The sequence below is a fragment of the Tachysurus vachellii genome, chromosome 9, assembly GCF_030014155.1.
Source record: "Tachysurus vachellii isolate PV-2020 chromosome 9, HZAU_Pvac_v1, whole genome shotgun sequence".
NCBI lineage: Eukaryota > Metazoa > Chordata > Actinopteri > Siluriformes > Bagridae > Tachysurus > Tachysurus vachellii.
The window spans coordinates 6,661,607-6,686,673 of NC_083468.1; the positions used below are offsets into that span (position 1 = coordinate 6,661,607).

General features: G+C 37.6%; 2 protein-coding genes across 3 annotated transcripts in view; both read right to left on the bottom strand.

Annotated features, from left to right (window-relative positions):
* Positions 1-1,938, bottom strand: part of yap1 (Yes1 associated transcriptional regulator) — a 35,905-nt gene extending 33,967 nt beyond the window's left edge. For both annotated transcript variants that reach the window (XM_060877494.1, XM_060877492.1), the window contains exon 1: positions 1,269-1,938. In XM_060877494.1, the coding sequence (XP_060733477.1) occupies positions 1,269-1,469 (201 nt within the window). In that variant the 5' untranslated portion in view covers positions 1,470-1,938. The remainder of the gene's footprint in view (positions 1-1,268) is intronic.
* Positions 1,939-9,513: 7,575 nt separating this feature from the next.
* Positions 9,514-24,847, bottom strand: cep126 (centrosomal protein 126). The gene is made up of 12 exons (XM_060878585.1): positions 24,761-24,847; positions 24,047-24,166; positions 21,851-21,996; positions 19,326-19,437; positions 18,863-19,046; positions 14,074-15,946; positions 13,273-13,428; positions 12,633-12,727; positions 12,250-12,301; positions 11,980-12,138; positions 10,890-10,954; positions 9,514-9,893 (listed from the first exon to the last, which is right to left on the bottom strand). The coding sequence occupies exons 1-12, from the start codon at positions 24,790-24,792 to the stop codon at positions 9,795-9,797; spliced, it is 3,093 nt and encodes a 1,030-aa protein (XP_060734568.1). The 5' UTR covers positions 24,793-24,847; the 3' UTR covers positions 9,514-9,794.
* Positions 24,848-25,067: the final 220 nt, after the last annotated feature.

Consider the following 25,067-nt stretch of genomic DNA (forward strand, 5'->3'; position numbering starts at 1 on the left):
GGCTAAACATTTGCTAAAAGGAAAAAAAAAAAGTGTGAGTGTGAGTGGAAGTGACTCACAAGACACAGTGAGTCACACTGCTATTGAAAGAGATTAAGATGAGGAAGAACGGATGTGTACGAGATCAGCGGGTCAGTCACATGACTTGTAATATGAATAGGCAGAATCTGGTGCAATGACCATTCAGAACAGAATGAAATACAGGCCAAATGTGAACAAAACTAGAGGTTAACATAAAAGATTCCACACAATAGAAAATGCCCAGTTTGTCAAAGTGTATACATGAACATATTTAACATTTGAGATAAAGATCAAGGGTAAATAACCCCAACTCCTTTCATCAACCCCCCTTTAATTTGGCCTAGTCTGGCTGGAGTAAGACAGGAAACACCAGAGGCCTGGTTTGGGAAAGCTCAAAGAACTCTGTGGCCGAATCTCTGAAACGGCGTCCAATAGAATACCTAGTGCACTAGATAGGGTGTAAAAGGCGTCGTTTCAGATCCTGTGCCTGTACTTAAGCGAGTGCACTTTAGGTAGAAAGTAGAAAGTTATTTGGGATTGAACCATAGGAGTGGGGAAAGGCTGCGACGCATGCGCATTGAGTGAAGGAACGATAAAGAGTATAATATAGATTCCCACTAACGTGTTCAAAATTAGCGAACACAGCATAGAAGTAGAAAAAACTTTACAGTCAGTCAAACCCTTTCCAAGTTAGTGACGTGGAATAAAATGTCCAATGTTGTTTGAAAACCTAAACAGAGACAGAAAATGTAGCAATAACGTGTTTAGAAATAGCAAGAAGTTGGGTGCCTTCAAGGACAATGTTATTTACAATGTTTTTTTTTTTTTTTAATAGCGCGTGTATGTGTTTAAAAGTGCTATATTCCATATCCTGGGTGTGTGTGTGTGTGTAGTGTGTGCAGTTTATGTAGGAAGTCGGGAACCACTTGGGATTGAATTGCAATGATTAAAGGAGCCGAGATGATCATATGCGCATGCGCGTTTAGTGAAGGAGCGTGTGTGTGGTTCTGCAGGGAGAAAAAACTTCTGACACAAATATAACAATTTTACGATTCATTAACATACCAATTTATTTTGATGTTAATGCACGAAACGAAGACGTGTGAAGTTTTTACAACACACTTTCTTATAAAAGAAACTTCCTATAGAAGGAATTTAGTCTAAAAATAAACTTGTACCTACAAGGGCAAAATATTGTATTGTTATATATGCGCATTTGTGTAGAAGTGTGCCATCGTGTGTGTTACCTGTCTGGAGTGAGATTTAGGCTCTGGTGGTTTAAAGAAGGAGTCTGGCAGCTTCCTCAACCTCATTGGCACGGATGGAGGCACAGCGGCGCTTTTGGGGTTCATCACGGCGTTAAAGAGCGCCTCCAGATCCGTCTCCGAGTCTCCACGGACATGGACCACCTGGTGTCCTGCTGGAGGGTTATGCTGGCTCGGGTCCATGCTTTCTTTCAGTTCAATTCAACAGGCAAAGACTCAAAAAAAAAAGTCTATCATAAACAGTAATCACGTATCTGACCCAAGCGCTCAAGACGCGTCAAGTGCGCGTAAAAACTCCCAAACGCACGAATCTGAACTCGTCTAAACTCATCCACACGTCACACTGCGCATCCAAATACTGAAAGAAACTCGCTATCCAAGCCTGGAGAAGATAAATAAGAGGAGATGGGTTGTTTTTCCGCTTGGCCAGGACCCACTGACCAGTGTGGAAACGCGCATATCTTCCCAAACTTTCCCGAAGAAATCAAAACAAATTTCTTTCCAAAAAAAAAAAAAACCTCCAGGAATCGAAGTTTCAAAAAGTTTTAAGTTGAAACCTGGGCACCTTTTCCAATAAGTGTAGTATGGATTTCAGAGACATTTGCAAAGCGATTTCTAAGCACTGAAAATCACTGCGCATTCACTCACCAAACTTTTTTTTCCCTCTGAAGTTCTTCGGTAACTTTTGGGGCAGGACATCGAACTTTTTTTTCTGCGTCACGTGTTCAATGAGTCACAGAAGGAGGAGTCACGGCGTGTCCTTGTGTCGATTCCATCATTTTATTTACTCCACACCATCATTTTAGACGTTCTAGATTCTCCAAGGCACGTGTCAAGAAAGTAGATAGTGTCAAATTAAATGTGTAATATTAATAAAACATAGAGTTAATCTAATCATTTTGTTAATTTGCTTTGTTGGATAGCAAAAGTGAACCGAATCAATTTTACTGCTCTAGAGTCGACTCTAAATTTACAATGGCTGCGATCAGAGAATCGACTCTTTTTATGATTGGTGAGAATTGGAGAAAATGCTAAAGGCATCATGGACAGGTCAGATCTTAGAATACTACTTGCAATTATCTGCAATTGGGAAAAAGAAAAAAAGAAAGAAAAAAAATATAATAGAGATATATAATATCCCATGGCAATTTCATTAACATCACTATATGTGTGATAATAAACCCCCTATTTCTTTTTTTTAACTAGGAGTCAACCCTAAAAAGAATAAAGTAAAAGAAGAAAAAAAAAAAACAAAAAAAACAATCCTGTAAATCTGCAAGCATAGAAAATTAACACATCAGTGTATTTAACCTGCATGAGATGCCCCTGAAGGTCTAAATTAAATTCTACACATAGGTGTTTTGATTACATAAATAAAATGATCTTATATTAATAAATTTGATCTCAAAACAGAAATAAACTTTAAAATATAAAACTTTAATAAACTTTATTACAACTTTAAAACTGTAATAAAAAGAAGAAGAAGAAGAACAAGAAGAAGAAGAAACTAAGTTTTCCTTTTCTAAACAGTGCTTGTGCAGTTCCCATAATGCGTATGCAAATCATCCTTTTGCTTTTCACTGAGAAATCATTTAGTCCACACTGGGATGGATCATGAGCATGAAGTATCTAAATGAAAAATGATTTTGACCTCTTACCCCTTTGTTCAGTCACTCTAAAAAGTAATACACTCTCAAAAACACATCACATCAATGCCTTTTTTGTGTATTTAATTGCATTGAATAATTATATAGTTATATAGTTTTTGTATAATTTTACATCTACAGACATCCTATGCTTATACAAATAAGTCAGGGTGTAAGGATACTATTAGGTTAAGTTTACAGAAAAATTGCCAACTTTTTTAATATACTGTAGCTTTTATAACTTGTCATTTATTTATTTATTCATTCATTCATTCATTCATTTATTCATTTTTCAATTGTACAACCAGGTAATTCATTCTAGCTTTAACATAAAGTCTAATTTGTTGAAGTTGTCAACAGTTTACGGATAAAGACTTGAGTGCAAAATTGTTCGTGGAGGTCTTAAAACTATCAAAGCAATTGTAGTCCTAAGCCATTGTACCTAGTCTGTTCATATCAATTGCAGACCAAAGCCATCTTCCTGGTTTCTCACTGGTACCATCCACAGTAATCTCATGTATCTTCATACTGTGGATGTTGTGGAGCCATGATTAGCAGCAGCGAGTGGTTTCTCATACTTCCTTTTCTTAATCTGCTCTTTCTTTCTTTCTTTTTGACATGCAGACAATCCAAAATTCCTACATGATTTGCTACGATTACACTAATGACCAAGGGTACATGCTTTTATGATTGGATGCAAGGTTCCACGTTTTTAAGCTCATTAAAGTCCTGTAATTGTGCTAGAGTGTCTATGTAGGCCTGTAGTCTCTCTGATCACTGCTGGACCACCCACCATGCTGTCCTAAGGGGAGGGGGAACACCATCAGTAGGTCAATACGGCATTGAATTGATCATCTCAGCCTTTCAGGGGAATCTACTTTCACCAAGTACACCCAGGATTAATGACACACTTAAATCCCACCAATTATGAGCTCAACGTTTATGCACAATATTATGACTCCATGTATACATGTTGAGTACTGTTATGTTAAATATATGCTAAATATTCTGCGTATTTGTTTAAAACCATCAGTGATTTGGCGGTTAATATTGTATTTGTTTTGTGGTTGATTTAAATCATAAAAAAGTATTAAAAGTTGTAATGCTGGTCAGATGAGCAATTAAACCAAATTAAATGCCTGCATTTAATTTGGTTTAATTGCTAATCTCCCGGGGGCACGGTGGCTTAGTGGTTAGCACGTTCGCCTCACACCTCCAGGGTTGGGGGTTCGATTCCCACCTCCGCCTTGTGTGTGTGGAGTTTGCATGTTCTCCCTGTGCCTCGGGGGTTTCCTCCGGGTACTCCGGTTTCCTCCCCCGGTCCAAAGACATGCATGGTAGGTTGATTGGCATCTCTGGAAAATTGTCCGTAGTGTGTGATTGCGTGAATGAATGAGAGTGTGTGTGCCCTGCGATAGGTTGGCACTCCGTCCAGGGTGTATCCTGCCTTGATGCCCGATGACGCCTGAGATAGGCACAGGCTCCCCGTGACCCGAGGTAGTTCGGATAAGCGGTAGAAAATGAGTGAGAGAGAGAGAGTGCTAATCTCCCAGCATTACAATTCCAGGAGAAGCAGTGGCATGTGTGCATGTGTGCCATCTACAGGTCAGTAGACATGTCTCTGGTCTAGTTGATAAAGCATTCATTAAAAATGTAATAATAATATCTTAACAAACAACTGCGATATTTCAAAATGTATATGTGATTTAAATTGATTTGAAAGTGTTTTTTCTATATCAGCAGCTCAGAAAATAGTTCTGGCTAATATAGTTTGTATAGTACCAACTTATTCACTTGTTAAAACAGACATAATCTATGACTGATAATAATTAGATTCATTTGTTAAATTGTTGATTTGTAGCTTTTTGTTAGGAGATGTTTATTAACACATATGGAAGGAGTCTCCAGTGTCAGTGCTTTGTACGTTTCTGCCATAAGAAAGTTTTCAGAACAGGACTTTTTGGTTTCTCAGTACCATTAAAAAGCTGATGATTAGGGTCAAGAGAGAGAAAAAAAATGAGGCTGGTGAGATAATGACTATACTGTAGCAGCTTTTATAGCATCTATAACATTGATATTAGGAATTAACTTTTACAACAATAAATGTTACTATAAACTGAGAAAAAATATATCATTCTGTAATAAAATTACAAATCGTTAGTATTTTTGCAAAATCGGGATTTGATGTTACGGAATGTTTTTTTTTTCCTTCTTTAACGTAACACCACATGCAGTATTTATTCCTTAAATACAATTTAGTGCAAAAACTAGACAAGAGAATTTTGGGAGGTTAGTGTTTAAGGTTCTGTTATAGTACAGATTTGTGTTTGACATGTTTACATCACTTGAAATAAAATTCTTTTCCAGTCTTTAACACCTAACATATATGTTTGCTACATTCGTGTTGGAGTGTTTAATTGTGTGTTTTGGTCAGTGCAGAATGGCAGCTTGCTGAAATAGGCCAGGTGTTAGCCTCAGGCATTTCGTCTCAGATATCTAATTCTTGTCTTCCTGAGCCGATCCCACCTGAGGGACTTTTTCAGTCTGGACACTGTGTATTCTGGATCTGCAACTTAGATTGTTTAGCTTGATTCCCGTTAACTGATATAAATACCCTTTTTCACAAACTTTGGCTCTGGCACAATGCATAATGACGGTGCTACAGAAGAACCTGCTGTGAAGAATATACAGCAGCCGCTAAACTGAGGTCTATAAAACATACACGAACATTAAACACATTTCTGTTTACATTTCCGTCACTCAAAATACCGTTTGTAATCAACGTAATTATTAATGACATACTATTGCTGAATACTGAATCTAGACAGTTGAAGATTAGACATGACAATCAGCTGTCCAGGTATGACCACTGTAGCCGCAGCTCCATCTTTCCATGACAGGATTGGCACCGATGTGATCTTCTGCTGTTGTAGTTCATACACCTCAAGGTTCAACATGTTGTGTTTTCTGAGATGCTTTTCTACTCACCATGGTTGTATGGAGTAATTTTAATAATCGTAAACTTTCTGCTTTCAGCTCGATCCAGACAGGTCAGTCTGATCTGACTTCTCTCATCAACAAAGTGTTTCCACGTGATCACAGAACTGCTTATGGGACTGTTTTTTTTTCACCTTTCTGGGTAAACTCTAGAGACTGTGTGAAAATCCCAGGAGATGAGACTTTAGTTGTTCTGCCTGGCACTAACAACCTTGCCACAGTCCATAAACTCTAATGCAAATGTTAACAGCACTGTATCCAAATATACGCAAGCTGTTTCTCGACAGTCACCTAAACGAGACGATTCATTCATTAAGACATTAAAACGAGGTTTAAGTAAGTGCTACATATACTTGTCACCAAGCTGCCAGTCAAGCTACAGATAACAAAAATACAAACAGAAATAAATACAATTAGACACAATAAAAAAGATGAAGATTAAATGTAAAAGGGGATTTACCCCATTAATTTACAGAAACATTTACACAGTTCTCATGTTATTATTTTCATCATTTTCACATGTAGTGTTTGTTCTTTTTTGTTTTTTTTCCCACTTGATTCATTCACCTTCACATATTTTGTTTTTACATGTGACTCAATCATTTTCACATGATTTTTTTTACCACTCATTAATTTCTCATTTATTAAAATTTATTATTTACTTTATTTTTTTATTTTATGTTTTTTTTTAGTTCTTTCTTTTCACATGATTTTTTTTTATTCATTTATTTTCACGTGTGATTTCATATTTAATATTTTCATGTGAAAGTCTGACATTGAAAGTTTATTTATTTCCGCACGGGACTTTTATTAAAACGTGCAGATTGATTTATTTCAACATGTGAATTTTACATGATTTATTTTGCACATTAAAAAGAAAGAATTCAAGATTTTTATTCAAATTTATTTTTAATAATGTGGATGTGACTGATTTACTATCAGACCTTTCGATGAGTTCATTCTTGTAATTTTATCATTTTATTTTTAGCATGATTCATTTAATTTCACATTAATTTATACATGCAGGACACATGATTTCATTTATCTCATATTATTCAAATGGTGTTTATTTGAGTTTACACATGCAATTTTAGGACAAAAGTTTGAAATTTGCTTTCAGTTTGCTTTTTTTTATTCACATGTAATCATATATTACTTACATAATAACATGTAAAGTAGATGTGATTTTTCCATAAGGACCCAAAAAGGATCCGCTTTTTTAAACTACTAGATTTAACTAATAAAAACAAACATGGAAAGATCCTGTTGAAACATGTGCACGTTCAAATCCCTGGGATTTTAAACATCACAAGAGGAAATCTTGTAAAATCTCTCCTTGCCCAAACAGACAGGATAATATGTGTGAGAAACAACCCCCAACATCTAGTAAGATTAAGGCACAAAGCACTGAAACCTGTTCAGCAGGTGTGTTCCTGCAGCACACCAAAAGTTTCATCACCTTTTTAAGAAGGCTTCCAGATTGTTCTGCACTGCGTGGCTTTCCTCGACCTGCTGCAACAAGTCAAGGCAAGCTGACCGGAGGCAAGGCTCAAACACATGCAGGAAAGACGTGACATATTAGCAGAACTGCGTATGCAGGCAAAACTTTAACTTTCCTTTACTTAAGGCAAGGTGGATTTGAGGTCTTCTTGCCTGGATTTGTGTCCTTTTTGCATGGCTGGCCATGCACGTACCAGCTGCTGTGCGAGTTAATCATTGAATTGCATGAATATCTCCTTATAATGCTGTGTAAATAGGACATGATGCAAACGGATAATTAGAAAAAGGAAACCTAAAAATGGACCTTAACCCGAAGGTGTACTGTATGAGGGTAAATATTTTATCAAATTACAATTTAATCAATACTGAAAATAAAGCTGTTTCCCTGACAAAAGCATCCTCAATTTGGTCTTAAATATATGTTTTAGACAAAACCTCACTCCAAACTCCAAACTGTGATTCAATATGTACATCCAATTTACAGACCATCCACACAAAACACCCGTCCATCCACCCACACACACAATATGCTTAAAATCCTACTTTACTTTATTGATGGGCACCAAATATAGCCATAATAACAAAGTAAACATGAATATTTGGATGCTGTGGGTACATTTGTTTGCATTTGAATGATAAAAAGATGATTTTCCTTTGTCAGTGGGATTAGGTTTAGTGGTTCATTGGAAGTTTATCATGAAGGCAGTTCATAAGAGTGTGTGTGTGTGTGTGTGGGATGGGACGATTCTGCAGTTCTGTAAACTGAAGAGGGAGGGAACGGGTGGTGAATCAGGCTGGAACAGTGAGTTCACTGCTGGGTTTCACTCCCTGTCCCTGTAGAGCCAGTGGAGTCGGTTTGCTAAGAATAATTCCACCTTAACGGTCATTTACTCCCACAAAACCTGTCCTGATTAAATCAGCACTAACCATTATATTGTTACATAAGAATGGCTGTTTTTTAATTATTAATTTTAATAAATTTAAATTATTTATTCAAATTTATTAAATTATTTATACACTATGAAAAAGTGTTGACTTCCTGATTTTTTTTAAATATTTTTACACGTTTTCTCACTTTAATGTTTCAGATCATCAAACAAATGTAAATATTAATCAAAGAAAACACACGTAAACACAACATGCAGTTTTTAAATGGAGGTTTTTGTTATTAAGGGAAAACAAAATCCAAACCTACATGGCCCTGTGTGAAAAAGTGTTTGCACGCCCCTAACGATAAGAAAGAGACTGTACAAAAATGGCCTGCATGGCAGAGTTCCAAAACCGCTGCTGAGCAAAAAGAACATAAAGGCTTGTCTCAGGTTTGCCAGAAAACATCTTGATGATCCCCAAGACTTTTGGGAAAATTCTCTGTGGACTGATGAGTCAAAAGTTGTTTTCGGATGGTGTTTCTTATTACATCTGGCGTAAAACTAACACTGCATTTCAGAAAAAGAACATCATACCAACAGTAAAATATGGTGGTGGTAGTGTGATGGTCTGGGGCTGTTTTGCTGCTTCAGGACCTGGAAGACTTGCTGTAATAAATGGAACCATGAATTCTGCTACCAAAAAAATCCTGAATTACAATGTGTGGCCATCTGTTCCTGACCTCAAACTGATGAGAACTTGGGTTCTGCAGCAGGACAATGATCCAAAACACACCAGCAAGTCCACCTCTGAATGGCTGAAGAAAAACAAAATGAAGCTTTTGGAGTGGCCTAGTCAAAGTCCTGACCTGAACCCTATTAAGATGCTGTGGCATGACCTTAAAAAGGTGGTTCATGCTCGAAAACCCTCCAATGAGGCTGAATTACAACAATTCTGCAAAGATGAGTGGACCAAATTTCCTCCACAGCGCTGTAACAGACTCATTGCAAGTTATAGCAAACGCTTGATTACAGTTCTTGCTGCTAAGGGTCTCAAAACCAGGTATTAGGTTTAAGGGGAATCACTTTTTCACACAGGGCCATGTGGGTTTGGATTTTGTTTTCCCCTAATAATAAAAACCTTTATTTAAAAACTGCATGTTGTGTTTAAGTATGTTATCTCTGACTAATATTTAAATTTGTTTGATGATCTGAAACATTAAAGTGTGACAAACGTGCAAAAAAAAAATCAAAAATCAGGAAGAGGGCACACACTTTTTCACACCACTTTACATCGCAAATATGTCAGACTTTTTTTTTTATTTCAGAAATAGAACAAAAAAGTCTTTTCAAAAAAAAATAAAAAATCTGAAAAGGTTGTCTGTGGTGTAATACTGACTACCTGCTGGTTTCAAGTGAGTGTAAAAGTGATAAAGTGCTTGTCAGTAAGGATTAAAAGGGACACGCTGGGATAGAAGGGCGTCTGTATGGAGGTGAAGTCAGTAGCGTCTGTGAGGGTGGGTGCGGCTGTCAGCTGGGCCACTATGGTACCTGTGCAGGGTGGCACGTGTACGCTCGCCAGGCTGGGGAGACTGGTTCTGCAGGAGTGAGTAAGAGAGAGAGAGAGAGAGAGAGAGAGAGAGAGAGAGAGAGAGAAGGTTATATCACACTACAATGAGAAGGAAACACAATTCTCTACATTTTTTATTAACCTTTTAAGATACTTTATGTAGTTAAAGAACATGATGACTATCTGTATCTATTTAGTGCTCCTTATACTATTTGTGTCCTCAGCTGTATTTGAAACGAATACAGAATTACAGAATTCAAACCCCCCCCCCCCCCACACACACACACACACACACCCACCCCCCGGAAGCAGTGAAAAAACCAGACGTAGTAAAACCAGCTGTGTCAGCATGATGTGTGCAATCTGTCTCTAAATTCTGGTTCATCCAACTCTGCTACATCGTTCTACTTCATAATTGGTCTCTACTGTTAAACCTGCTTGTGCGGTTCTATCATTCAAAAATATAAATGAACTACTCACATAATTTAAAGCACCGTGACCCTGACTATTCAGTAACAAAGGGTGTGGCAGGGCTGCGTGTTCATGTTAATGAATATGTTTTTTGTTCTCATAAAATGCTCATGTCCCTGATGTACATCTCTAGACTAATCACAGTCAAAAAACACCATTAAAAAAATGAGTGTGCATTCTGTTCATATATGTATTTGTCTATATGTTTTAATTATTGCATTTTCTGTTCATTATAAATGATGTATTACATATGGTTACACCTCTATAGTTTACTAATTAACACCAACTTTCTGTTAACACCTGTTGAAAATTATACATAGATAATTACAGTGTTAATTATTTCTTATGGAGACCGTTGACTGATCAAGATTAATGAAGTACTGTAAATAAATTAATAGTTGTTGTCATACCAAAATGATTATTTTACTGGTTCTTGATTCTAGACCTGCAACATTTTGCTACTGGTACCAAAAGTTCTTTTGCGGTGGAAAAGTATGGAACGGTTTGAGATAAGCTAGGAACCTTGGCAGTTGAAAAGGTTTGTAATACTCACATATGCCGGGTCCAAGGCAACGATGCCTTTCAGTCCTGGGTTCCTTGCAGCCACATCTTGCACATCTGCTCATTAAAAAACAGTCCTTAACTAAGAACTATAACAGCTAAATAACAAATAAACAAATCTACAGGTCCTTTGAAAATTATTCACTGTGGTGCACTGAAAACGTTTTATAGGTGCTGTCAGTTGCCATACACGCAAATCGGAAAATACTATATATCTGTATGATACGCAAAAATATAATATTTATATTTGAAATACTCAAGCCAAATCAATGTCAAACTGAGAGTAATTATGACATCCAACTTGGTGATTCTACATGGAGCTGTGTTTTCTGGGGCTCAGAGAACTACATGTTTCTATAGAAAGACATAATGCTTTATTTATACCGTGACGTCAAACACTCTCAAGTCAGAGCTTACAGAAAATATTAAGCTTACGACCGGTTTGATGTAAATGTGCAGCTGGAAGCTCATAAATATCTTACTTTTAAATTTGACATGAACTACATGTTCATAGTAACAGATATGTTTACACTGAAGTTCGGGTACGTTTCTAGGAATTAAAGAAATAAGGTGATAAACAAGATTTATGTGTTCTAGACTGCAGGAAAAGTAAGCGTTACGCAAAATAGCAAGTGACTCCGACATCATCCAAAATTATCATCCAAAATTTTAATGCACAGATAAATGTACTTATGTTTGACCAACCAGCATTGTTCAGAATTTCAGCAAACCTCCTAGTACCTACTCTGGAGCAGGAACTATAATGATTAATTGAACTAAAAACGGACCACAATTGACCAAAAAAAATCATTTGGTGGGAAAAAAAAAACACACCATTGTTCTTAAAAGGTGTTACTCCTATGGTAAAAATGTGGTAATTATAGTAATGCCCCTGTGTAGTAACCTGTGTCTCGACTGTCAATATGATCATTATGGAGCTGTCAGTTGGGCTTTTCATGCTATCATCTGATAATTAGTTTGGCTATACGTACTATTCTGAATACAACTGAGTATGGCATGTAAGGTGTAATTATAAGTGATGCCTGTTCTGACAAGCTCTGAACTTGAAAGATGAAGCTTACACTGCAGGCGTTGGTTGAGCCTATCAAGTGATTGCAGGAGTTTCTGTTCCTCCAGGGAGAGAGCACTGAGGCCTCGCTGTGACTGCAGGACCTCAGCAGCTCTTTGGAAATGAGCTGAGTGGAAAGCGACCTGCTCATCACCGTCTATCGCCTCAGAAACTGACAGAGAAGACAGTGAGAAAGTTGAGGCTCTAATATTTACAATGTAAAGAATTGTGTATTATCTGGATTGTACTTATTGTTTAGCTGTAACCGAATCTTGAGCAATACCTTGATCATGCACCATCTGGTCAGTTTTGCTTGCAGTTATTGGCACTATAGCCTACAACCAAAATATATATGTAAGATTCACAAACAGTGTGACTTGTAGACATAACCATTGTGCATTAGTCCAGACTAAACATAGACGGTTAAAATGAATTGTCACTTACAATCCAGTTCAACAGGGATTCCTTGTCCTGAGTGAACCCTGAACCAAACCCTATTTGGTCTATTCTAGTATGAGATGTCTATTATCACTGTTAAACAAGGTTCTCCAATAATAGGCTTACACACGGTAGAACACACCTGATTATGTAACTAAAAAAGCACAGTTCTGGCCAATGGCATGAGGATGACGGCATGTGTTTATATACATAAACATATTGATGTACCTGATAAAGAACAGGGGGTTTCCTGTAACCTAATGCTGGAGTTCTGTTTTTCACCATATCATTCTCCAGAGCAGGTCGTCGCACTGGACTTCTTGCTGGTTGCCGCAACACAAAAATGGAAATACAAAGAAAAGTAGACTCTTTCCATCACACACTAAAGACATGTCTAAGATTCTTTCACCTATAAGAAAAGCTCAGGGGCAGCAAGTTATATTCAAAAGTAAAGAACAGGGGGTTTCCTGTAACCTAATGCTGGAGTTCTGTTTTTCACCATATTATTCTCCAGAGCAGGTCGTCGCACTGGACTTCTTGCTGATTGTGACAACACGAAAATGGAAATACAGAGTAAAATGTACTCTTTCCACCACACACTAAAGACACGTCTAAGATTCTTTCACCTCTGAGAAAAGCTCAGGGGCAGCAAGTTATATTCAAAAGTCCCAAAAATAGCTTCCAACATTCCAAAATTAATATCAAAAATAAACAACTTATGATGTACTTCAGCTGGAGAATATAAAGCTTGTCACTGAGTTTCTAAAAGCTGGACAATGCATAATGCACTATGAATCATAACAGATTAATTAAAGGATGGCTTTGGCAAATTAATTAACATCTTATGTTTGTGCCTTTAGCTGCTTACCATGGTTAGATGACAGGAAAAAGCCACCCATTCTTGCAACTGCCTTGACACCACTGAACAGGCTATCACCCTTGATAGTAACATGGGACAAATTGGCATGAGTTTGAGGCAAAGCAGACAATGGTCCATTGTGAGTCTGCAAGCTTCGAGAGTCACCTAAGTGGACAGTGTCAGGCAGGGAGAAGTAAAAGAAAGAAACTGGAAATATAAACTTCGCATAACTTATTACATTTAATATAACAAAATAAAAGAACCAGAATAAATAACAGTTCTATCATCGTGTGGATTCATTTCAGCGAGACAGTTATCCCGTAAGTGGTGCAGTTTTTTACAGGGAGCCAAAGCAAACAGACACTACTGATACAACTCTACAAAAAAAGCCAGTTGCAAAAACTCTAGAAAAATACCCCCAAAGAATCTCGAGCAAAGCTGCTGAACTTGCCAACACACAAAGAGAGCTCAGTTCTTACAACAGACTCCTGTTTGACTATATGACAAGGTGCAATGAAAACTCATGGACATGCAGCAGTTTGGTAGCCTGTGAGTATTGTATTATGTTGCTGGAATGTGGAATATATCAAAAATGTAGGATAAGATACCAATTTTTAAGCAACTAAACAAAAAAGTGTGCAACACTTGTCTTTCCTTCACGAGTCAGTGCTCATAAAATTCAGCTATACAGTTTTAGATTAACTAAACTTTAATGAATAAAAATAAATTACAAAGTGATGCCTGTGCAATAACTAAAAAAAAAAATCATATCTTATTGTAAATGAAATTTTAAAATGATGCAGTTCTTACCATCTTTGCTGGCTAGAGCAGTACGCACTCCATTCCAGAGCAGGGAAATCTCCTCATCAGTTGGTGTACGATCCAAAATACCTTTCTGAAAGCAGTTAGTGGTGCTGCCTACCTGCCCCTCTGATTGGCACAGGTTGTAGTTACCTTTAGACATGGTCTCATACATGCAGGCATAGTAATGTTGACCTGGGGCCAATATAGTGCCATCATCTGTTTTGAGAATGTTGCTCTGAGGTGCAGGCTGAACTTCTGGATAGTCCTTATATAGAATGTGCTCCGCTGCCAAACATGCTTTTTCTTGGGAACATTCATCGTTGTTGCCTGTTTTGGTGGTTACCTCAGGTCTTGGAGGAGGCCGAGGCACCAGGACCTTCCCTTGGGTTCTGCTCACATGCTGAATCTGACTGGAAGATTGTGACCTGATAATGATACCCCTCCGGGCATGGGATGAAATAGTGCCTATGCCAGTTTTGCCTGAGTGTGCCTGTTGGGGAGCCATTCCAGCAGCACAGGAAGCTGCTTTTTCTGCTCTGGATTCCCCTGTCAGTTCCTGCTGCTTTTCCTTCTGACACCCAACATCTGACCATGCTTGTTTGGTTGAGTTGGGCTCACCTGGACTAGAGGAAGTCATATTGTTCTTTGATATATCTGCAGGTATGTTCATATATCTTAAAAGATATGATCCCTGCTGCTGATTCACTAAAGGCTGTTGAGCTTGTTGAGTTAATCTGCTTTTAGTTTCTGCCAGCTTGCTTAAGTTTTTTGTCAATATGTCCTTATTTCCTCCTCCATCAATATGCACCTCATCTAACCAGCGAAGTTTCTTCTTAATGCACTTGTTGCTCTCGTTGTCAGAGCCTTTAGACCGAGTGAGCTCCAGACTGTCCCTAACAGCTATGGCCACTTGTTTGCTGAAAGCAAAATGGCCTTGGGTGTAACTAAAATTGGCATCTCCGTCCGCTATACAATTTTTAAGAATTCCTTTCAGAAATCGGACTTTGCGGCTCTTGAGGTCAATATGGTTGGTCAAAGAGTCCAAAAGTGATTCATCTGGCCCCTTTATCAGTTTGGAAGAACTAGGCAAAATGTCCTTTGCCAGTCTGCTATCACTGTTTTCATCTGTTAAGTTTGGATTATCTGCTGTCTTATATTTTTCAATATTTCTCAAATTCTCCGTTTCTATTGGCTGTGAGACTGAGTTCTCCAAACTGGGAGAGACTTTGTTCAGATCAGAAGCACCGCTGTATAAACATCTGCCGGCGGTCTGGGGAGCTTGCATCTCTGACTTATGCTTAGTGCATTTCGAGAACTCACCAGCACCATTGTTGGACCGTTGATCCACGCTTGAGTAGTCCAGAGGTATGGTATCTGAGACTGTCTGAATTTTGCAGGGGGCTGCTACCGTGCTTTTGTCCCACAATATGCTTTCCTGAGTGGTTTTTCCATGCTGCTGAGCTGTATGTCCAGAAGCACCTGCAAGCACCTGCATTTGGCAGGGAAGTGTAGTTTGGATTTTGGACATCTTGGACAGGCCTGTTATATTGCACTGCTCTACTTCTTTTAAGAAATGCTGGACACTCTGGACCTCATGAAATGTTTCATCTTCCACAGGTGAAGGTGATGAAGAACTGGAAGAACTAGGCAGAACCTGCTGACTTATTGCCTTCTCCAGGAAGCTCTTTGGTGGACAGGGGTTAGATGGTGGATTTGCGTAGTTTTGCTGCCTCTGCATTGATAGTATTCTGGTGTCATGGACCTCTGGTGGATCCAGGCTGTCAGTTTTACTGCCAGGGCCATGTTGTGGAACATCTTTCTCCAAACTGTCCAGGCTCAACAGACTTTCTGCATGGCGAATTTGAGTGACAATGTGGTCCTAAAATCAATAAAGCAAGATATTAATCTACATATGGATGTGTATATCACCCACATAACTGGGTAAGTATATATGTACAACTATAATTTGTATTCCCTGTAGTGTTTGGATGATAACAGTAAAATTTGCTTAAAATTTACATAGAAAATATTTGCTTTAAAGTTTGAAAATTAAATTTGTGTATATCCTCCAACAGCCATTAAGCAAATTCATGGTTTGAAAAGCACTAAAAGACAGACGTTAAAAGTTTACCATGACCCTCTTGGTTTCCAGAACTTATATGGATGATGCAGTGATGGCATCTTTCCTGATATGTCAGGAAAAATAGGAAATAGTTCGCCAATTTGGAAGAGTTACAGGATAAGAAATGCTGAATGCAATATTACAAATAAGTGCCAAAAAGTGCTATGTGGGTGTTTACTTTTAAACTGACATAATTTTCATAGTTTCATTCACTATTTGACCAGTTGTGATTTTGATGCCAAGCAAACACCTTTGAAGCATAACACACAATTCTGTTATTACTAAATATCTTTATCTTCCTGACCACCTGACACATACACCTGACAAGTGTATGTGTATTAAGTGGATGTGTATCTGTTAACTGTAATTTAGAGCCTTCAATGCGGCTGAGAGACAAAATATAATAAAACGTGGTAAAGGTGTTCTACCACAAATCATAAGGTGCACTGCTATAATTTTACAAGGCAGAAAGAAAAAACTGGAGACAGGAATGGAAGCTGATTATTTTACATTCAGTATCTCTGTGCGTAATATTATGAAACCCAGAAATAAGCTAAGTGAGATAGACGAAGAGCTTTTGGCGTAACTAGTAATTATATACAAAATGACAGGTAGGTCAGAGTTCATGAAACTTTCTGGAAATCCCAGGAGTTGGTTTTCAATGGAATAATATTTACAGACAGTTGATAATAAAAGTCACATTCGGGGTTAGGTCAGACTTTAATATATACGGCACTGATTTCTTCAGAATGTCTTACTTTCCGGAAAGCAAAAACGCTCCTTTCATCCAAACACGATTAGTGTTTTTTTTTGGTCCTGGTTTGAATTATGTGATTATGGGCTGGATTCTACCCAGCACAGGTAACATTCCACCGTGTGTGTGTTTTGAAGGATTGTTTATGGGGCCCTTGTGCTTGTTCAGACGATGTTCCAGCTCGCTATTGCAGGTGGAGCTCAAGGCTAGAATGGAAGTGTCATTTCTTTTTAACCAGTTGTTAAGAAAAATCCACACCCCTTAGCACACACCCACAGGTGTCTCCCTTCTAACACCCACACACTCTCCTCAACACACACCAACATCAGTATTACACATAACTGATATTGTTCTATTTGTTCAGGGTTTACTGTGAGAGATTATTAACACTTGATGTCAAAACATACTGCTAAAATTCCACCCCCCTTCCCCACAATTTTATAAAGCAAGACCAGATCATTTGTATTGCTATACAGTAAAGATAAACTTGAGGTAATAGATCTTAATTTCAGCTTTAATTTCCTGATATTTATATCTAGGTAGGTTAACCAACTTAGAACATGTTTTGATTGAACCCATTTATCACATTTCAAGCGATCAGTAAATATCTGAATGTGTGACTGGTGTTTCCTCTTGAACAGGTGTATCCTGTCAGATAATTTGTTTGGAATCAAACAATTAATAGCTTTGAACGTCTCCTCTTGGTTTGAACACTGGGTTTGTTAACTATGAGGACTGCATTTGTTGTTTAAAAGGAAACATGAAGACCAGAGAGCTGTCAATGGGAGAAAAACAAGCCATTTATCATTGATATTGCAGAGACACTGGTCATAGCCAAAACTACAATTTGGAATGTAATGAAGAAATCACTGGTGTACTAACAACCAGACACTTAACTAGTTGTTGAAGGAGAAGAACAGCAGTTCATGACAAAAACATTGTGAGAATTGTGATGAAAAACCCAAAACCAACAGTCAGTGAGATCACCAACAACTTCCGAAGGGCAGGGCTGAAGGCATCACAAACCATTATTCAAAGATCATTTAGTAAGTATAGTATTGAGGTCAAACAACAAAATGCACTCAAACAGTAGGAATTGCAAGACCAGACTGTAATTTGCAAAGAAGTACAGAGATAAGCCACAAAAGTTCTGAAACCAAGATTCATTTCTACTAATGTGATGGAAAGGTTAAACTGTGGAGAAAGAAACGATCTGCTTATTATCCAAACGTACAAGCTCGCCTGTGAAACATGGTGGTGGTAGTGTCATGGCTTGTACTTGCATGGTAGCTTCTAGAAAAGGATCAATGATCTTTATCTATGATGTAACTCGTGATGGTTGCAACAGAATGAATTCAGAAGTGTACAAAAAAAACGTTGTCTTCCAATTTACATAAAAATGCATCCAGTCTAATTAGGAGGAACTTAATCATGTAGACAGTGACCCAAAACACACTGCCAAGAGAACGAAGGACATCAACAGAGTAACAAATTATAAGGTTTAAGACTGCCCATGCCAATCAACAGACCTTTACCCAAATGATAGCATTTGTGACACAAGCCTGGAAATACATCACTAAAGAAGAATACACAAGATTGATGATGTTGGTGGGCCATGTAGTTATTGCAAGTAAAAGATATGAAACCTAATATTAAGAGTTATTTACTTTCAATGAATAAAAAACGGTCTGTTCCTAGATACTTTTCCTCACCTACAAATTGGGTGGTTTTCCACCAAGGTGCCAAGTTGTTTAATACATCTAGATGTAAATAGGAAATGATGCTGAAACAGTGATCTAACATCTCATAGAAATCTTTTGCACTCAAACCCAAATATCTTTAGTGAATAGCAAAAACAATAGGTAGGAGTTTATTCAATCCCGCTCAAACTCCAACCTTAAAATCATTTACAGACATACCTGTGTTTGTTCTTGAGCCTTTACTAGATTCTCCTGCAGCTGTTTCATAAAGAGAGGCTGGCTGGTTTTAAAGTCACTCAGGCTTCTCTCCTGTATGAGCTTGCCAAAGGCCTGAGCTGCAGAAACTGTGCGCAGGCTCCGAGGACCGCTGGAGCCCCCTGGGGGTTTAGGGGAGGGATTGCAGCTAGTATACAAAAATAGACAGGTGCTGAGTACCTGGTTCTGTTGTACCAGTGTTATTAAAAAGAGCTCCAAAAGATTTGAATAAGATTTTCAGAGTTATGAACCAGACAACAATGGACTAACTAAAGGTTTGACATAAAGGAGAAGTTTTAATAGTAACAATAAAATTTGATTATTTTTGTTCTAGTAATATTTTTTTTTTACTGGCAACAACAAGGTATAAATGATATTCTCTTGAGGTGACCACATAAAAGAAAAGCATCTGTACCCTGCTACCTACTTGTTGATGGTGGAAGTGCCAGAAAAGAATGAAGAGCCATGAGTGTAGGGGGTTTGGCCCCCCTGAATACAACTGAGTGCTTCATCCAAGTTAGGTGCTCTTGTACTTGAGGCTAGATATAATAATAATAATAATAATAATAATAATAATAATAATAATAATAATAATAATAATAATAAGGAAAGCACACTCGTAACTCAGGACAGCATTCAAAAACAATTGTCAACGTGTGATTAGATATAGAGAAAGTACTGAGAAATTATAGTGAAACTGTAGATGTGTCCTCAAATCAACCTGAAAATATCCAGCCAAAACTGGTTGTAAGTGAAAGCCACATTTTATTCACAACTTGTTCAAATATTAAAAGTTAAATTGTAAATGTTTTTGCCTCATTCATTCTATGCAAGTTTGGTGGTCATATGCACAAGTAACACTACGTAGTATATATACTACATCTCGCAGAAGAGTACACCCCTCACATTTTTGTAAATAAAAAATGTGACAACACTGAAGAAATGACACTGTGCTACAATGTAAAGTAGTAAGTGTACAGCTTGTATAACAGTGTAAATTTGTAAATAACTCAACACACAGCCATTAATGTTTAAACCGCTGGCCACAGAAGTGAGTACACCCCTAAGTGAAAATGTCCAAATTGGGCCCAAAGTGACAATATTTTGTGTGGCCACCATTATTCTCCAGCACCGCTTTAACCCTCTTGGACATGGAGTTCACCAAAGGGTCACAGGTTGCCACTGGAGTCCTCTTACACTCCTCCATAAAGACATCACGGAGCTGGTGGATGTTAGAGACCTTGCGCTCCTCCACCTTCCGTTTGAGGATGCCCCACAGATGCTCAGTAGGGTTTAGGTCTGGAGACATGCTTGGCCAGTCCATCACCTTTACCCTCAGCTTCTTTAGCTAGGCAGTGGTCATTTTGGAGGTGTGTTTGGGGTCGTTATCATGTTGTAATACTGCAGTGCAGCCCAGTCTCTGAAGGGAGGGGATCATGCTCTGTTTCAGTATGTCACAGTACATATTGGCATTCATGGTTCACTCGATGAACTGTAGCTCCCCAGTGCCAGTAGCACTCATGCAGCCCCAGACCACGACACTCCACCACCATGTTCTGAGTGGAACCTGTCCTGTTAAACCACTGTTTAACACACAGTTAAAACAGCAGAAAAAATAATTGGTGCTCTCCTGCCCACTCCCCAGGACTTGTACCACAGAAGAACCAGAAACCGGGAAGTAAAAATCACTACTGACCCTTCGCACCCTGGACGCAACCTCTTTCAGCTCGTCCCTTCTCTCAGGCACTACAGAACTTTGTTTACCAAAACTGCCAGACACAGGACCAGTTTCTTTCCCCAGACAATCACCCTGATTAACAACTGACCATAATTATATTCCCTGCTTCATATCTATAAGTACTGCATTATCAGAACTGTCCGTCATCACATCAGCCGTATGTTACACACACTACTGTTGATGTATATTGTACAAAAGTTCTAAATTAAACTCTTTTTCGTACCTGACGCACAATGCAGTTATTTGCACTACCATGCACTCTCACACTTTATGTACATTACTGATCTGTCATATACTCTGTATTCATATTTAATACTTGTACTGTCTGTATTGACTCACATTGTTTTGTTTGTATAGACTGTTTTGTCTTGTATAGACTGTTTTGTCTGGTATAGTCCAAGCTAAATGTATAGTGTTATTTATGTCCGTACTTTTGAGAGTCACCAACAGCTGGAATTCCTTGTGTCTCTTGGCCAATAAACCTGAAGGATTCTGATTCTGATTCTGATGGGTCTTGGCCACAGTGCTGCAGCTCAGTTTCAGATTCCTGGCAATTTTTTTCAGAACTTTTTCAGTACACTCACTAAATTACATTGTGGCAAATTATCATTTCTTCAGTGTTGTCACATGAAAAGATATAATAAAATATTTACAGGGGTTTCTCACTTCTGTGAGATACTTTATATATATATATATATATATAAAACTAAACTAGACTAGACTAAACTGAAATTATGTATAATATTATACTCAGTTTTCACAGCCAGGAGATACCACAATGTTTTGAAAGTGTTATTCTGGCAAACTGGTAAAGGAGCTTTAACATTAAAAGTTACAGTACTATAATACTAGGCATCAAACTGTCAGAAAAAAAATTGTGATAAAAGTGCATTTATATGCAAACTTAGAAGCTAAACATTCAAACAGCATACGCTGAGGTTTTAAATCAGACAAAAGAGTGTTAGTTGGATTTATTTTACTCCAACTCCTCTCTCCAATCCCAGATGGTCCAGTGGGTTTGAGGTATGTTTGGTGCTGATAAGAGAAAAATGTACCTTGTGTTTTCCAAGATGCTAAAAATGAAATGTGCATAGGTACTGTTTTATTTCTACAGAACACTTCAAACTCAAATGGAATTTCCTTCAACTATTCCCATAATGAACAATTTGGTTGTCTGAGGACAGAATGGACAGTGTAGGTTACAGAAGACTGACCTGGTCTTGTCCTCTGGGACAAAGGGAGGTGAGCCCTCTGAAAACGCTCTGTGGCTTCCTGCAGTCTCTGCTTACGCTTCTGGAGGATTTTCTCTCTCAGTCTCTGCTCCTGAATGTCCCGCTGCCTCCTCTTGTCCTCCAGTGCCCTGAGAGGTGGATGTGTAAGAGACAGACATTTAAACAAATCACTGTAATCTTTGGCAAAATGCTGTGGTACAGTATAAGAAGAATGACACACTCAAGACCATGCGATTATACAAAAATAAAACCCTTTACATCATGTTGCATCACTAAGGTCTACATGCATGAATTATTTTAAGTGCACAGTCTGTTGATTGTTATTAGTTATATAACAGCAGATCTGCTCTCTCTCAATAGTGCCATCTGTGAAACACATCACAGGCTTATATTAATTAGTTTGCTCTTATATGTTATTTGGTCTGTAGTAACAACTCATTGACGGGACCTTGTATGGTAGATGCTCCACCATTTAAACTGAATTTTCTTAGTATTCTGAAGTATTTTCATGACTGATGTTAATGTCAGCTGATCATAAAGGCACACATGGAGGCTACGTGTACGTGTTTATGTATTTTCTTTAAATGTTTTCAAAGAGAGACTAAATGGAGAAAATCGAATAACATCAGCACCAGAGTTTGAGCCTCCAATCTAAGCTACATCCAATCTAATATTCTTTTAAATAATAGAAATAATAATAAATAAAATCTTCATTTGTAGTCCTATATACTGTTTACAAACCCCTCAGATATAAAAAAAATAATATGACACAGGAATACTTAAGTACCACTACTACTACTACTACTAATAATAAAAATATGAATAAGAATTTTTATTAATAGTATTAGTAGTCGTAGTTATAAATTAATAATTCTGAACAAATTTTAGAGGTATAGAGGGAATAACAAGGATGAAAAAGGAATGACTTTTTAGCTGCCATAAGGTAAGTGATAACAGGATCCCTTTCACAGACATTCTACAACATTAAATATAACTAGAATGTAATTCTATATAAATTATTTGGCATTCTTTAATTATTCATTAATCACTGAGAAAATGCTGCTGGTAAAGATGGTAACTGTATCTCCAGCTCACACTGTGCACATCACACCACCATCTTGTTGATTATTGACACACACACACTCAAACACAAACACAAACACACACACACACACACACAGAGTGTCACCCATAAATAATTGTTGTCTCAGTATCTTTTGTCTAAGTTAGTGGGTAGTCCAATTACTGATGTCTAATCTAAGTGACTTTACTGTTACTGATTACAGGATCTATTTCAGGGAAGTAAATCCTAGTAAAAAAACCAAAGTGTTGAATAACAGTGTATGTGACATGTATGTGTGCTTCTCTTACATGGACAGACTCCATGTTTTGAAAGCATCTGAGTGTTGGAATAAAAAAAAAAAAAAAAATATATATATATATATATATACACACAGTACTGTGCAAAGGTTTTAGGCAGGTGTGAAAAAATGCTGTAAACAAAGAATGCCTTCAAAAATGAACAAAATGCAGTGAATGAACAAAAGAGAAATCTAAATCAAATCAATATTTGGTGTCACCACCCTTTGCCTTCAAAACAGCAGCAATTCTTCTAGGTACACTTGCACACCGTTTTTGAAGGAACTCGGCTGGTAGGTTGTTCCAAACATCTTGGAGAACTAACCACAGATCTTCTGTGGATGTAGGGTTTCTCACATCCTTCTGTCTTTTCATGTAATCCCAGACACATTCGATGATGTTGAGATCAGGGCTCTGTGGGGGTCGTGCCATCACGTCATGCTGGTTTGAAGGCAGAAGGTAGTAACACCAAATATTGATATGATTTAGATTTTTCTTTTGTTTGCTCACTTTGCATTTTGTAAATTGACAGAAATAAACATTCATTATTTATATTTCTGCAAGCATTCTTTGTTTACAGCATTTTTTCACACCTGCCTAAAACTTTTGCACAGTAATATATATATATATATATATATATATATATATATATATATATATATATATATATATATATATATACTACTTATTATAAGATTACTATTTCAAAGAACCTTTTTGTTACACTGGTCAGTGAAAGCTTTACTATTCTGTTTTAAAATGGGCTGTAAAAATGAGTATGATCTGCAGTGAACCACTTTGAGTGAAACAAAATCTCACTTTCTCCGCCGGTTTGTTTCCAGGGAGTACTGACGGGCTCGAGCTCGACAAGCCTTTTGTTCCTGGACCAGAAGCTGCCTGTCATCTTCAGGCTCTCCATCCAGACCTGCTCTAAAATTTCTGATGAAGCGGTGAGTTAAAGAAGTGGGTTAAAGAAATGCTTCATGGTCCACAGTTAAACACAAACCCCCCTGGGCAGACGGAGTATATGTTTGAACATTGATTAAAGTCGCATTAAAATAAATAACAGTAGAAAAAAAAAAAACTATTTACAAAGTATTCAGTTAACAAACAGATTAAAGGATTGGGATAGGAAGTGCACTTATTAAGATATCTGATGTACGTAACACTGCTTAATTATTAAAAGGGACTATGTTTATAGTATTTATTTATTTATCTACAGATCTACAGTAAGTTCTTTATCTGGAGCTTATCCTGGGAACACACTAGGATTATACACTGTACAGGATGCCAGTTCATCCATCCATGAGCAATTTTTTTTAAACCAGTCCATTTACTGGCTGTTTTTTTGGGATGTAGTATGAAACCAGGACATGTGCAAATTTAAAAACCTGTGCTCAGGATTTAACCTTCAGCAATCACCAGAGATTAAAATCCAACAAGGTTATAAAATGTTCCTGATTCCTCTGTCATTAACAAGCAGCTGTAAATAAATCTTACAATACATTTTGCACACAGGGGTGAAAAGGATACGAATAAAAAAGTATGTCCTTTGGCATTTGCATCCTGAAGAAGAGCTTTTTCAGACCTGCTTTGGATTTCTGGCGTGCCACTAAAAAGCGGCATGATGATGAAGATGATGAAGATGATACAGATGATGAAGATGATGAAGGATCATTCTGTTAACCTTCTGTTAAAGTGCTATTGTTTACGAACATCCAGCTTGTAGTGCTAACGTCACCTAGCTTTCTAGATTCCACAGTTTCTTCTTTAAAACATAAATTTACCACTTTTGCAAAGAATAATACATTATCACAATTCGGACATATTAATCTATTAG